The sequence below is a fragment of the Meriones unguiculatus genome, chromosome 12 (genome assembly GCF_030254825.1).
Source record: "Meriones unguiculatus strain TT.TT164.6M chromosome 12, Bangor_MerUng_6.1, whole genome shotgun sequence".
Lineage (NCBI taxonomy): Eukaryota > Metazoa > Chordata > Mammalia > Rodentia > Muridae > Meriones > Meriones unguiculatus.
In genome coordinates, this window is record NC_083360.1 from 22,945,551 (window position 1) to 22,958,101 (window position 12,551).

General features: G+C 37.6%; 1 protein-coding gene across 5 annotated transcripts in view; it reads left to right on the plus strand.

Annotated features, from left to right (window-relative positions):
• The first annotated feature begins 4,016 nt into the window (after positions 1–4,016).
• Rab28 (RAB28, member RAS oncogene family) overlaps positions 4,017–12,551 on the plus strand; it is a 71,803-nt gene continuing 63,268 nt past the window's right edge. For 2 of the 5 annotated variants that reach the window (XM_060365387.1, XM_021639356.2), the window contains exons 1-2: positions 4,022–4,300; positions 8,362–8,458. In XM_060365387.1, the coding sequence (XP_060221370.1) occupies positions 4,226–4,300; positions 8,362–8,458 (172 nt within the window). In that variant the 5' untranslated portion in view covers positions 4,022–4,225. Of the gene's footprint in view, positions 4,301–8,361; positions 8,459–12,551 lie in introns of all 5 variants that reach the window. The other 3 variants (XR_009585049.1, XM_060365388.1, XM_021639355.2) reach the window with 3 other exon arrangements.

A 12,551-nucleotide genomic window follows, 5' to 3' on the forward strand; every position in this document is an offset into this window, starting at 1 on the left:
ACTTTGAAGAGATTTCGGTTGAGCAACTAAGAAATGAAAAATATTATCAAGAAAACACATCATATTCTAAATGCTGGTGCAAGGTGCTGGCAGATAACTGTCTGACTGGCTACCTTGTTCTTTTTTCTTTTTCTGTGTTCTCCCATGAAAAAGGGGCAACAGAACACTTTGGGTCTCTTCTATACAGCCCCTAATTCCACTCATGAGGTCTCTCTACTACTTATCATATTCCACATAGGGATTAGGTTACAATCTTTGAATTTGGTGTCAGGGGTAGAGAAGGTCACACTAAATAATGGAATAAGAATCTTGGAAAAATACTGATAAATAATACAATTAAGCCATACAGACTTTGTTTCCTCACCCTGTTGTGATGCAATGTTGGGCTCAATATGCCCGTGACGGGTGTTAAATTTGTTAATTTTCCTTAATGGCAAGTTACTTTTATATTGAATATCTCTGTTCCATATTCCATTATTTCCTGCAGTCTCCATGATTTGATTGACTAGTTTTTCCTGGTTATCAGACCCATTCCTTTTATCAGCATTCTGAGAATCCTTCATTCTACATAGAAGGCCTGTATCACTCCTTAAAAGATCCAATGGACCCATGGACATCTATGAATGGCATCTTCCTGTTGTTGTGCTTCTATGTGAAGCATTTCATTTCAAACTACTTGATCTGTGATTCAATAAGAGGAATGTTAGCATAATTCTGTACTTCTGCTTTCTATTTTCACTGGATCCATATCCGGCAGTTGCACCTTCACCATCATGGTGAAGACTAGAGGAAAAAAAGTCACCTCTGTGGAGCTCTCTGAAGTGTCCATAGAGGCATGCATGTGCTGGGTGGACAAGGGGCCCCAAGAAATGAAATTGTTTTCTAGGATATTTGGCATTAATAGATGATGTCAAATGGACTTCTAAAGTGTTGAGATACATATTCCTGTCAGCAGCGTATGGAAAGATGAAAGGCTCCACATTACCAATACTCCACAATGTGTGCCTTTATAAGCTTAGCCAGCATGATAGGTAGAGTGTAGTCATAGTTCATTATGGATTCATTTACATTTCCCTTATAATGATGTTGAGAACCTCCTCTTCATGTTAGTAACCCTTCAGTGACAGGCCTATCCAAGCTCACATTTAGTATTTGTGTGTGTGTGTGTGTGTGTGTGTGGTACCAACTTTTAGTAATATGGGTATAATTTGAAAATCTAGCTATAAGTAGGCCCTGAACTATATGCAATGAAAGATATTCTTCCTGTATTCATTTTTCATCCATTTACTATTATTTTGTGGTGCTGTGGGTCAGAATCAGGGCTTTGCACATGGCAGGCAAGTACTCTTATTGCTACAAAATGCCCTTAGTGTAAAGGTGCCTTTTGATGAGCAGAAATTTAAAAAGGTTTTAAAATTGTAGTGTGTACATGATATGTTTAACATCTAATATGCATGTAAATCAATATAATACATGTGTACGGGTGTACATGTGAGGCACTTGTGGATGTCAGAGAATCACTTTGTGGACTAAGTTCTTCTATTTTTACTTAGATTATAGCAGAATGCTTTCTGAAATTATTTTCCCTTCATTAGTAATGAGTAATAATATTTAAATATTCTTGCTGGACCCAACCATGAGTTGTTTTACTATTTTTAACTTATGTGAAAATGTCTTGCTTATCTACTATTTGTCTCTTTGTACTAGCTTTTTGTGACTGCTATAGAAAATTACCCTAAACTTGCTAGTTGAAAATAACAATTTTGTTTGAAGTTCTGGGGACAGAGGTTCTAAATCAGTGCTACTGGACTGAGCTCAAGGTGTGGGTAATGCATTCCCTCTGAAAGTTCCAGACGAGAATCTGTTCTCTATCCTTGCCAGTTCCTCCTGGCCACCAGCATTCCTTGGTTTGTGGCTGCATCACTGCCATCTCTGTTTTCATGGTTATATTGCCTTTTTTGTCTGAGCCAACTCAGATTCCACTTCTTCCTTATAAGGGCATATATGAATGAACTGAAGTCTTATTAGATAGCCTTCTTGTCACAGGGCTTTAGTCACACCTGAAAATTATTGCTCAGTAGGTTAGTATTTCCTAAGGAGGCCCTGGCATCTTTATATGACCATTTCGTAGCCTAGTATAACCGTTCTTCGGACTAAGTCCCACGGGTTTGTTCACTTCTTCTTCTTTTTTTTTTTTTCTCAACCATGTTCATAGCAGCTTTATTTGTAATAGCCAGAATCTGGAAACAACCCAGATGTCCCTCAGTTGAGGAATGGATACAGAAATTGTGGGACATTTACACAATGGAATACTACTCAGCAATTAAAAACAGAGAAATCATAAAATTTGCAGGCAAATGGTTGGATCTAGAAATGATCATCTTGAGTGAAGTATTCCAGAAGCAGAAAGACACACAGGGTATATATTCACTTGTAAGTGGACATTAGACATATATATAGGATATTGATACTAAAATCTGTATACACCTAAAGGAACTAATCAAGAAGGACTCTGGTAAGATGCTCAATCTTCATTCAGAAAGGCAAAGAGGATGGACATCAGAAGAGGGAGAAAACAGGGAACAGGACAGGAGCCTACCACAGAGGGCCTCTGAAAGACTCTACACAGCAGGGGGTTTGTTCACTTCTATGTCCTCAGTGCTTAGAAGAGTTGTGAAGAAAGCAGTATTGACTATTAAGCATTACGAAATCACCTTAAACATCTTTAGAGTGGGGAGTTTTGGGTTGATTTGAGAAGACAGGCATTGTAGAACAGCAATATTAGGGTACAGTTAGTTGGAATTTGTAGTGAGAAACTTGGGATATGAACGAGGTCTAACCATCTATAGAGTTGGTGTTTCACAAATGAACACATTCCTTGAATGTGGAGGTATTAAAACACAGTTTGTATAAGCCTGAAAAGATGCTAAAGTTGCAAAGAACCCTGATTTCATAAAATGTCCAAAATTCTTCTCAAAACTTTTTGTTTGTTCTTTGAATGGGTATAGTACGTGATCTTGTCATGAGAATCCCCAATGACATTTTTATAGTTTGTGGATTAGTTCTATTTTTCTTTAGATTGTTTCTTGGAAGTGTTCAAAGCTAATAGTTTTCCACATAAGATCTTTTCTTCTTTTTACTTTACAAAAAAAAAAGGCTTTAGGTTCTTAAACTCTCATTTGAACCTCAACCTGTCCCCGATCTTTAAAATACTGTCATAAGGTAACACAAGTGAGGCTTCATTTTATATAGCATTACTGTCCTAAGAAACTCCATACACAACAGTTTTCCTCCAGCAAACTACATTTGTGAGGTCCTGAAGGTGATAAGGCAAAAAAGGCGCTGATCCTACTGTGAAAGGTTGTTTTAACTTCCTGGGAATCCCAGGGCACTTGGGACCAATAGAGAGTTGCTGTCTGGAGGTGAAGACTATGTGGCCAGGAGGATGGCGCTCAGTTCACTCTATTCTGCCTAATCAATGAACTTTTGGAGTCTGCCTGTTGAGAGGAACGTGAAGAGTTAGAGGGTAAAGGAGGCCCTAGTACAAGGGCCCCGGTACACTACAAGGGGACAGCCTTGCCTTGTCTCGCCCTCCTCTGAGGCCTAAGCCACCACCAGTTGATCCATTAGCAAGGTTGGCAAGAGCTCACCCGCAGCGGCAGGACGAATCTCGTGCGCGCGCAGCCCAAAGCGTCCTCGGCTGCCGAGATACAGACTCCGCCCCCCGCGCTGCTGCTAGACTCCAGGCTTCCATGGCAACCAAGCCTCACCATGCTCCCGCCCTCTCGGACTTAAGCACTCACAGGAGTTACGTTCTCAGACCTGATTCAAACAGGAAGGGAGGACAGAAGGCCCGGGAGCCACTCCGCTCCCACTTGCAGACACGCTTGCCTTTGTCTCCTCCTTAAGGTTCCCCGCGAGCACAGCGAGCACCGCCCGGCCCGCGTTTCCGTACTCCCCCATCGCGGCGTGGTGGAAGGAGCGGGGCGGGCGCCTTCCGAGTGACGTCCCGGAGCCGGGCTTCTCGGAGGCGGAGCCGCGCGAGGGGCGGGGACGAGGGCAAGATGGCTGCCGGCGAGTGATGCTCCCCGGGTTCCTGCAGGGCTGAGGAGACGCCGGGGCGGGGGGCCCGCTCGTGCTGCCTGCTGGCCTCCTCACCCCCGCCCCCGGAGGCCTCCTCCTTCCCGTCCTCCACCTCGGGGGCGGGCCAGCCTCCCCGGACACCATGTCAGACTCCGAGGAAGAGAGCCAGGACCGGCAACTGAAAATCGTCGTGCTGGGGGACGGCACCTCCGGGAAGGTCAGTCCTCGGGCGGGCCCGGCGCCCTAGGCTGCAGGAGGCTCGGTGCGGCCGGGCCTGGCGGGCCCTCGGGTTGACTAGCGCCGTCCAGCTCTGCGTCCTTGCCAGCGCTCCCCGGCCTCAGGCCGCGGCCTCCCTCGCGTCTGCGCCCTGGGCGCGTGCCCGCCGCCCCGCTGGGCATGGCCAGCCTCCGGGCTGCAGAAACGTACACCAACGCCGCCGGAGCGCCGGCGCCCCGTTCACCCGAGCGGCCCCTTTCGTGTCCCTTCTCACTTCAGTACGGTCCTTTACACCTGTCAGGGCAAGGGTTCATTCAGGAGGTGTCTGTTGAGCCACCGGGGTGGGCAAGATGGTGTAGGCGACACCAGGACCTTAAAACCTAGCCTGCTGTGACCGTTGGTTGCAGGAATGAATGGGCGCGTGCGGGAGAATACCCGCAGGCAGTTAGTCCCCTCCGCGGCCAGGCTGAAATGGGGTAAACATTGCCTCACTGCCTGGAACCCGCTCTAGGGAGAGGGTCCCCCAGCTGCCTTCCAAATAAAGTGATGCGCTTTTCTCTGAGTGCCCTCACACCTGTCGCTCCTGTCACAACCACAACACCCTTGGGGAAGGTAGCTGAAGTTCCCCTTCATTAGGGAACCCGGCTCCCGCCTCGGTGACGGGTGACGTTGGACCTGGTGGACTTGTGTGCTGACAGCTTTTGCATCTTTCCGGAAGGAAGTTCTGCACAGGCTTTTGAGCCTTGGTTCTGAAATTTGGGTTCCTCGGGCCAATACGGAGGGTTTCATTATTCTGCAAAATTTGGAGTCTTCTGTTGATCCCTTCCTTGTTTTTCCAGGATACTTTGCTGTAGAGCCCTATCCCGAAGAAGAAAGCAATTAAATGTGATTATAGTTTGGAGCAAAGAGCAAAACTTGGCTGCTTCTCGTTAGGCAGTGTGTGAAATATTGTGCACGTAGACCTTTCGAATAAGAAAGTTGTTGTACATCAGTATTATTTCTAAACTTTCATTCAACAAAAAAATTAGATTATTTTACAGGTTTCACTACTTAGCTTTTCTTTTGAAGGCCACCTCTTGTTTTTCTTTCGTAAATTTGATTGCATCCAGCGAACAACTGAGCTTTCCACTTAAAACCATGACCCTTCATTATACTATTACCTATAAGACCCCTAAATTACCCATTAAGTCTACTGTTATATATTTATTTATATTTAAAATTTAAATATGCCTCATCCAATATTTAAAAGAGTTGTTATTTTTATCCTATTTAAAATTTTGCTTCTTTGTCTGCCAGTATTTAATAATGCTGAAATTTATAGTTTTATATCTATATTTTAAATATTTTAGACAATCATACATTATTTTGCCTTTGTTGCTAGTTTAATGTAATTAGTTTTCACCTTCATTTAAAATTCTGTCCAGTGTTGAACAATGTATAATTTTTTTTCTCTTGTTTATGGTTGAGCTAGGGTTACCAGTCTGCATTGAAGTATAAGTGATCTTTTTCTATGGTGCTCTATCCTCATTAGTAATGTATTTTTCTTATGAGGATATATACTTTCTGAAGTGAGTCTCTGAACCTTAACTGTGTTCCATTATTACTGTAGCAAACTTTTTTTTTGTAAGTCTGTTCAGCTCTCAGATTATTGATACTACCATTCTTCTGCTTCTTTTACTGTCCTTTTATGAAACTCAGTCTCGTTTTCATTCTTATGTGTATTGTCATTTAACTCCTTGCCATTTTTGTAATATTTGAACTCTCAGTGTTTTTATACCCACAGGCAGAAACAATAAAGAACAGCACTGGGAGGACCAGTAACAGTTTCTGGTTTAGTTTATCCCTTTAAAATGTGTTTTTATGTATTTCCTGTTCTTTTTCATATTTTCAATTAAATTACACATTTTATTAACAATTTTTTTGAAGCAAAATATTCTTTTTGGGGTCATAATAAATACAATTATACTTCTTCAGTATTGTTTCTGTGTATAGTTTGGATAAAGAATGTTTTCCAAACCAACACCAACACCCTGTATATATGTACATCAGCAATCAAATAGAAATGTTTCAGTTATGGTATCTGCTTGCTCACTTTAAGAAGGTATTTATACAGTAACTTGTGAGAAATTATTGAATATAAAAATTGACAGTAAGGGTGATGAACTGGGAAGGAAGGAAGTGCCTCTCACACATCCAACTGATTCTTTAATTTTTATAGCAAAATGTCAGATGATTTAAGAACCTAGATTAGTACTATGTGTGGCTTATACTCTAGACGTTCAGAAGTTTATTATTTCAAATTTGAAAGTCCTGTGATTTTTGAGGCTTGTGCTTGCCTTAGTTTTTGAGGGCAAGGCTTTAAAAATCTGGAAATCCTGTTTTCAAGAAATAACTTTACTCAGAATCTTTGCAAATATATTTTTATTAGTAAATAAAGTATTAAGTTTCATTATTAAATTTTTAAATACAATTTGCTTGTTTTTCTTCCCTGGTTTTGCTTGCACTTGTGTCGATTTCTGAATATTACTGAATATAAAAATAATAAAATTTGATAATCTTAAATAAAAGTGAAAAATACCTCAAATAATATGCTGTTACGTGTGCCTTGTTTTTCTTGACTTTTAAATATTTTAACTAGTCATATGTGAAACATTTTAAATACTCAAGTAATGCAGGGATGGTATTTTTCTCTAGACCGCCAAGCCTCTTCACAGCTCCTTTCGTGCTCCTTTGCCAGGCTCAAAGGAATAACCAAAGCTGACTGAAAACCTAAAGGTCTTTTAAAAAACCAATATTTAGCTCTTTTATTCTGATTTCTCATTTGGCACTGTTACATGCTTCAATGATATAAGTATAGTGAGTTTATTTCCAAATGTGTGATTGAACATCTTTCATATGTGAGTGCTCATTGAATACTGGATGCAAAAATCTTAGAAATTTATTATAATTACATTGCTGGAATATTAAATAGTTTGGAGTTAGAGTGTGTAAATTGTCCCTGCATAAAAGAAATATAACTCACCTTGCTAAAAGGACTTGAAATATAGCCAAGTGAACTTCTGTTCTTATTTCATAACTATAATGAGCTATCATGTAAACTTTATCTTAGTTTTCTTTATTTCAAGAGTTGACTTCAAACTGACTTTGAAAATAAAACACTTTTTTGTTTGCTTGTTATTTTAAACTCTAACAGCCTGTCCTGAAGCCTGTTAATGAAGCTCTACCTATGGATAGGCTTTCAAGTGAGAGCAGTGCATTTGAAATGCTTCATTCTGAGTTTGGAGTTATTTCAGTTGTTACTAAAAGTATCTTTTGCTTTGATAAGAAATGACTCTAAAAGAAAGTCCTAGAGTCCTTGAGTGATACTTAGAGCTTTCATTTAAAAAGTGAATGAATATTTGGTGTTTATACTATCTATGACTTGTTAGTAATGTCTTCAGATAAAGAGTATTTTGCCTGTTTTCTACTAGTCTCATAATACTAGCCTCTTTATTTAAATGGTACATATTATCATGACAATTCTGGTAATTATTTTTACTGTCTTAAGTGTACAGAAAAATGAACACAATCTTTCTTGTAGGAAAACCAAAAAAAAAAAAAAAAAATTCTACAAGGAGCTTTCTCTTCCCTAATCAGTGCTTCTTACTCTTAGCTAACGGTACAGCTACCTTCAGAGCATGCGACCTTAGAAGGAAACTTAAAACAGTTCTCTGAAAATTTTATTGAAGGAATATGTAAGATTCAGATCTTAATGTTGGCTATCGTTTATAATTCTCAGAGTCTAACTTTCATCAGGGAGAAGGAGCTTGACAATGAGGGTACTTAATGAACTCCAGCTGATTAGATTAGTCTGCTGTTTCTACTGCTGGCTGTAGGCAAGTGAAGTGTTCCTGGTGAGGTGGGTCTCTGACCTTGTATCTGATTAGAGCTGCGAATGGTTGTTTGTTGGATTAATTAGAGCATAAGGTTAAGATTATTTAATAAGTTTAGTAGTGGTCTTATGTTTACATATTTTTAAACAAAGAAATTAATTTTGCTCTTCTGTGCATCCATTTTTTTTAGACCTCCTTAGCTACGTGTTTTGCTCAAGAGACTTTTGGGAAACAGTACAAGCAGACTGTGGGACTGGATTTCTTTTTGAGAAGGATAACTTTACCAGGTGAGAGACCATAAAACCTACAAGACTGCGTAAGTCTCACTCACAGGACAACTTACCAAGTAAGAGACTATAAAACCTTACCTTTGTGAGGTTACGTGAGTCTCACAAGAATATATGTAAGAAATCAGCTATCATTAGCATCTAGTATGAGAGTATATTATCCATTGGGGTAAAAAAAAGTTTATACACTTCCCTATTTCATTGCTGTTATGGGCAACTGCATTTTTTTTGAGGATAAATAGTAGTTGCTTATAAAATTCTAAAAGGCTTTTAAAAAAATCAAATACTATACATTTGTTAACTGCTATTGTATTAATTAAATGTGAAAAGATTGGAAAGGATTTAAAAATATTTTCATTAGCTTCTGTTCAGTTTTTTGTTTGGAAGCTGGAACAGAAGTATAATGTAGCTATGGAACTTCTCTGCTCTAATATGTGAATGCTGTTTTATGCAAGGCAGCATGAAATTGCTGGCATTTAATAGACCACTAAATTTTAGGGTCCCTAGGCACTCATAAAAATACAGTTTGAGCATTCATGATGTTTCAGTTCACCATGCAAAGAACCTATTTAGATGCCAGTTGCAGCACATTTTGTGGGAAATAATAACACAAAAAGAGTGGTTTATGTTTTAGGTCAATTTCTGAACAATTGGAGCTTTAAAATGTATACCTTTAATTTCAGTGATTAAATGACATGTTTCAAATGTTTTATTAAAAGTAGTTGTCTTGATTGATTTTTTTTTAAACCATCACTGTCTTTTCTGTGAATTAAGGGGTTGGAATTGTAATATCAGATTCCTATACTGAAATGCAAATGAGTTTTAGTATTATTGGAATTAGTTCCCCTTTCAAATGTCCATCTACTGGTAACTCTATGAAAATTATAGAGCAGTTAAGGAAAGCTTTTGGCAATTGGAGATAGTCTTTGTATCTCATTATTACTATCACCTGTTATATTTTTTGATGATTTATGTTTGAATCTCAATCTAAAATGGATTAAGTAATACAACATGAGAAAAAAATCTAAAATTCTAATTTATCAACTACTCAAGTATTGTTCAGAGGTTTAATGAGAGTATATGTATATTTTGTTTTTTGTTTCACTTATATTTCCTTTTCCTGTATCCAAAATTGAAATATCATTTTTGTTGCACACATAGAGCAGTTGCTGGTAGGATAGATACATGTACAGGTTAGACAGCATGCATACTGAAAATGTTGTTGTGCAAGCCTGTCTTAGTGATACTAGTTTTTATATACGGAGAGCCTCCATCCAGTATTTTGTTACTATCTATTTTCTGGGATGATTAATTAGTCAAAGCACCAACTTACCTCATTAATTTTGTTTAAATTTTCTAATTTTTTTGTTGAAAGGCTGAAATAAAGAAACAAAAGTTTTCTTCTTTTTTGGTTTCCTTAAAAGGTAGTTTTGGACATTTTACATAATATGATATTTGTGAAACTTTCTGAACTGCTGTACAATGTTATGAGTTCAAAAACTGTGGTCACTTTGTAAAAATTGTTGATATTTTTGAAATACAAATTTATAACATGATTAGATTTAGAAAGACTTTAGGTTAAAAATGGTATTAGGAATTCCTAATATATGCTTTTAATGAATGTTTTAATTTTCCTGTTGACATTTGATGAGCAGAATTCCATAAAAATAATGAAATATTTTTAGAAGACAGTTTTAACTTCTTAATGGATTCAAAATTATCACAGCTACTTCAACTTGAAAAATTATTTTAGTATATTTTGATTTTATATGAAATTATAAGATTTTTATATAATAAAATACTTTGCATACTCTGACCTCAATTTCCTCTCATTGTTCTGTCTAAGGTATGATGATTAGTGTTTTTATCATTCGCTAACTAAATAAAACACTACCGGAAGCATTTTTTGAATTTATAGTAATGTAGCATAGCATGTGAATTTAATATTTGTTATGAGTTTATTCACATTATTAGGGTTGTAAACTCCCTGTCCATTTATTCATATTTTCTTTATGTGTCTTTTCAAGGTCATTACTTTGCTGATACTCATCCAGTTTAGTGGATTTCATGATCTGGTATGCTGTATAGTCTGGATGCAACCACTGTGCAGATTTTGCTACTTAAAATAGTGTATCTGTTAGTCAGAGATTCTGCTGATAGAGTTTCTTAAGAGCCTTAGTCAAAATACCTTCAGGAAGCTTGTGGTACAGTCCAGTAAACAGCGCTCTACTGTGAAAAGGATTTCTGAGTCTTTGGCACAAGAAGTGGGCAGTCCTGTGTTTTGAGTTCCATCGTGACTATGCAGCACTTCAAGTAAAGTTAACCAAGGCACCAAGTGTACTTATATAAGGTCACTGGTGAGTCCCTGTTGTGGCTTTGACTCGTAACAGATGCCACTTACCTGCATTTTATCATATAATATAAATGCCACTTCATTTAATCTTTTTTTCTAGTCACATGTCACTTCTTAGAGGATTTTATAGCAGTTTGCATTTGAGGTTAGAATGCTGACAATTTTTTTAATGCTCTTTATTTGTTAGAAATTTGGTTTAGATGGTTTTTTGTTTTAGAAAATATTACATCAATTGACCAAACATCCTTCTATAGCTTTATAGCTATATTATACTGAAAATATAATGGCTATCATATTATGCGCCTACAAAAACTTAAATGAAAAATAAGGGTGAATCACAGCTTTATGTTATTTTTGGTCCTAAATTAGAAAGTATTCTTTTTATTTTTAGTTTTGTGTACTAGTAAATTTAAAATTAAAACATAGATGTTAAAGTATTTTTCTAAGTATATGAAATAACTGTGATGTTAATATTACTCATTGAAGGCATAAGCCATACTAATTTGTTTTCTAGTTCTTTGCAAAGTTATGTGCTTGCAGAACACATAATAATTTTAGGGGAATTTTACTTCTTAGTCACTGGAATCTGTATCTTAAGAAAATAAAATGCAAGCAAATAACAAAAAGTACTTATTCAGAAAGATAAAGATTTGAAAGTACCTTCAAAGCATGAATGTAAATCTTCTAGATGGCAGACAGTTGATTATCTGAGCTAGCTGCTTAAGTGACTGTCACCAGAATTTGGAAGCATACAGTGAAGAGTGTGCCTGAAGTTGGAGCAGAAATATTCAAAATGTGAATTCAGAGAGGCTCTGGATATCAGAATGAAGAAGGAGAGGGAGAGGGGGAGAAGCATCATTTCTGGATGTTAGCTTAAGCAGTAGGAATTATTGGGCCTTGAGGAAATGGGATTAAATACTTAGTAATTATTAATGTGTGGCCTGATATCTTACTCTGTGAAAGTTACTGTTGGGGAGTACTGACTTTTGTTGTAAACTGAGGACTGTAGTTTTGTAAGTAAAATGAGCAGACTGCTGCTTGTTGGCTGCAGGCTTCAGAACCTCATCCTTACATCTCTAGTGACGTTTAGCTTGTTCTGACCTGATTTGAGATGGCATCAGAAAAGATGAGTTAAACTTTGGTTTTCATAAAAATTAGAGTTTTAAGAAATTGGATTTATACAGTCTCTTGGCCAAATCCTAGTCTTTGATATTTGGGCTTCAAGTCATAGAGCTTTGAGAACATTTTGGTCATTACTCATAGCGTTGGAGCTACATGTGTGGCAATGATCACGGCGATAAACTTCAGTAGCTCTCATTAGTGCTAATGGATGTTCCTCCTGGACGTCTCTGCACTGTAGCAGATGGAACACATCTACATCTAAATAATGGAAATCTTGTAATACAAGTCCACAAAAACTAAACTGAAGTGTAAAACTTTGGTGATTAATTAATTCACTGCCTTTCTTTTCAGCTGCGTAGTTAAATGATGTAAAGAACATTCTTTGCTTTTAGTGTGTAGGCATAAAAATTCATATTTTTAAAATCTGTTTTATTTTTGAAGAGATTTTTTTTTTTAGTTTCTAAATTTTTATTTAAATTTTTTTCAATTTCATTCCAAAGGTACCAGTTCAAACTTTGGAGAAAATAGTATAATTTTATGTGAAAAAAGTTATGTTTACTCCTGATGGGCCCTAATTGACTAGGATCAGAAGGAAGGAAAAGAAGACCTCCCCTATCA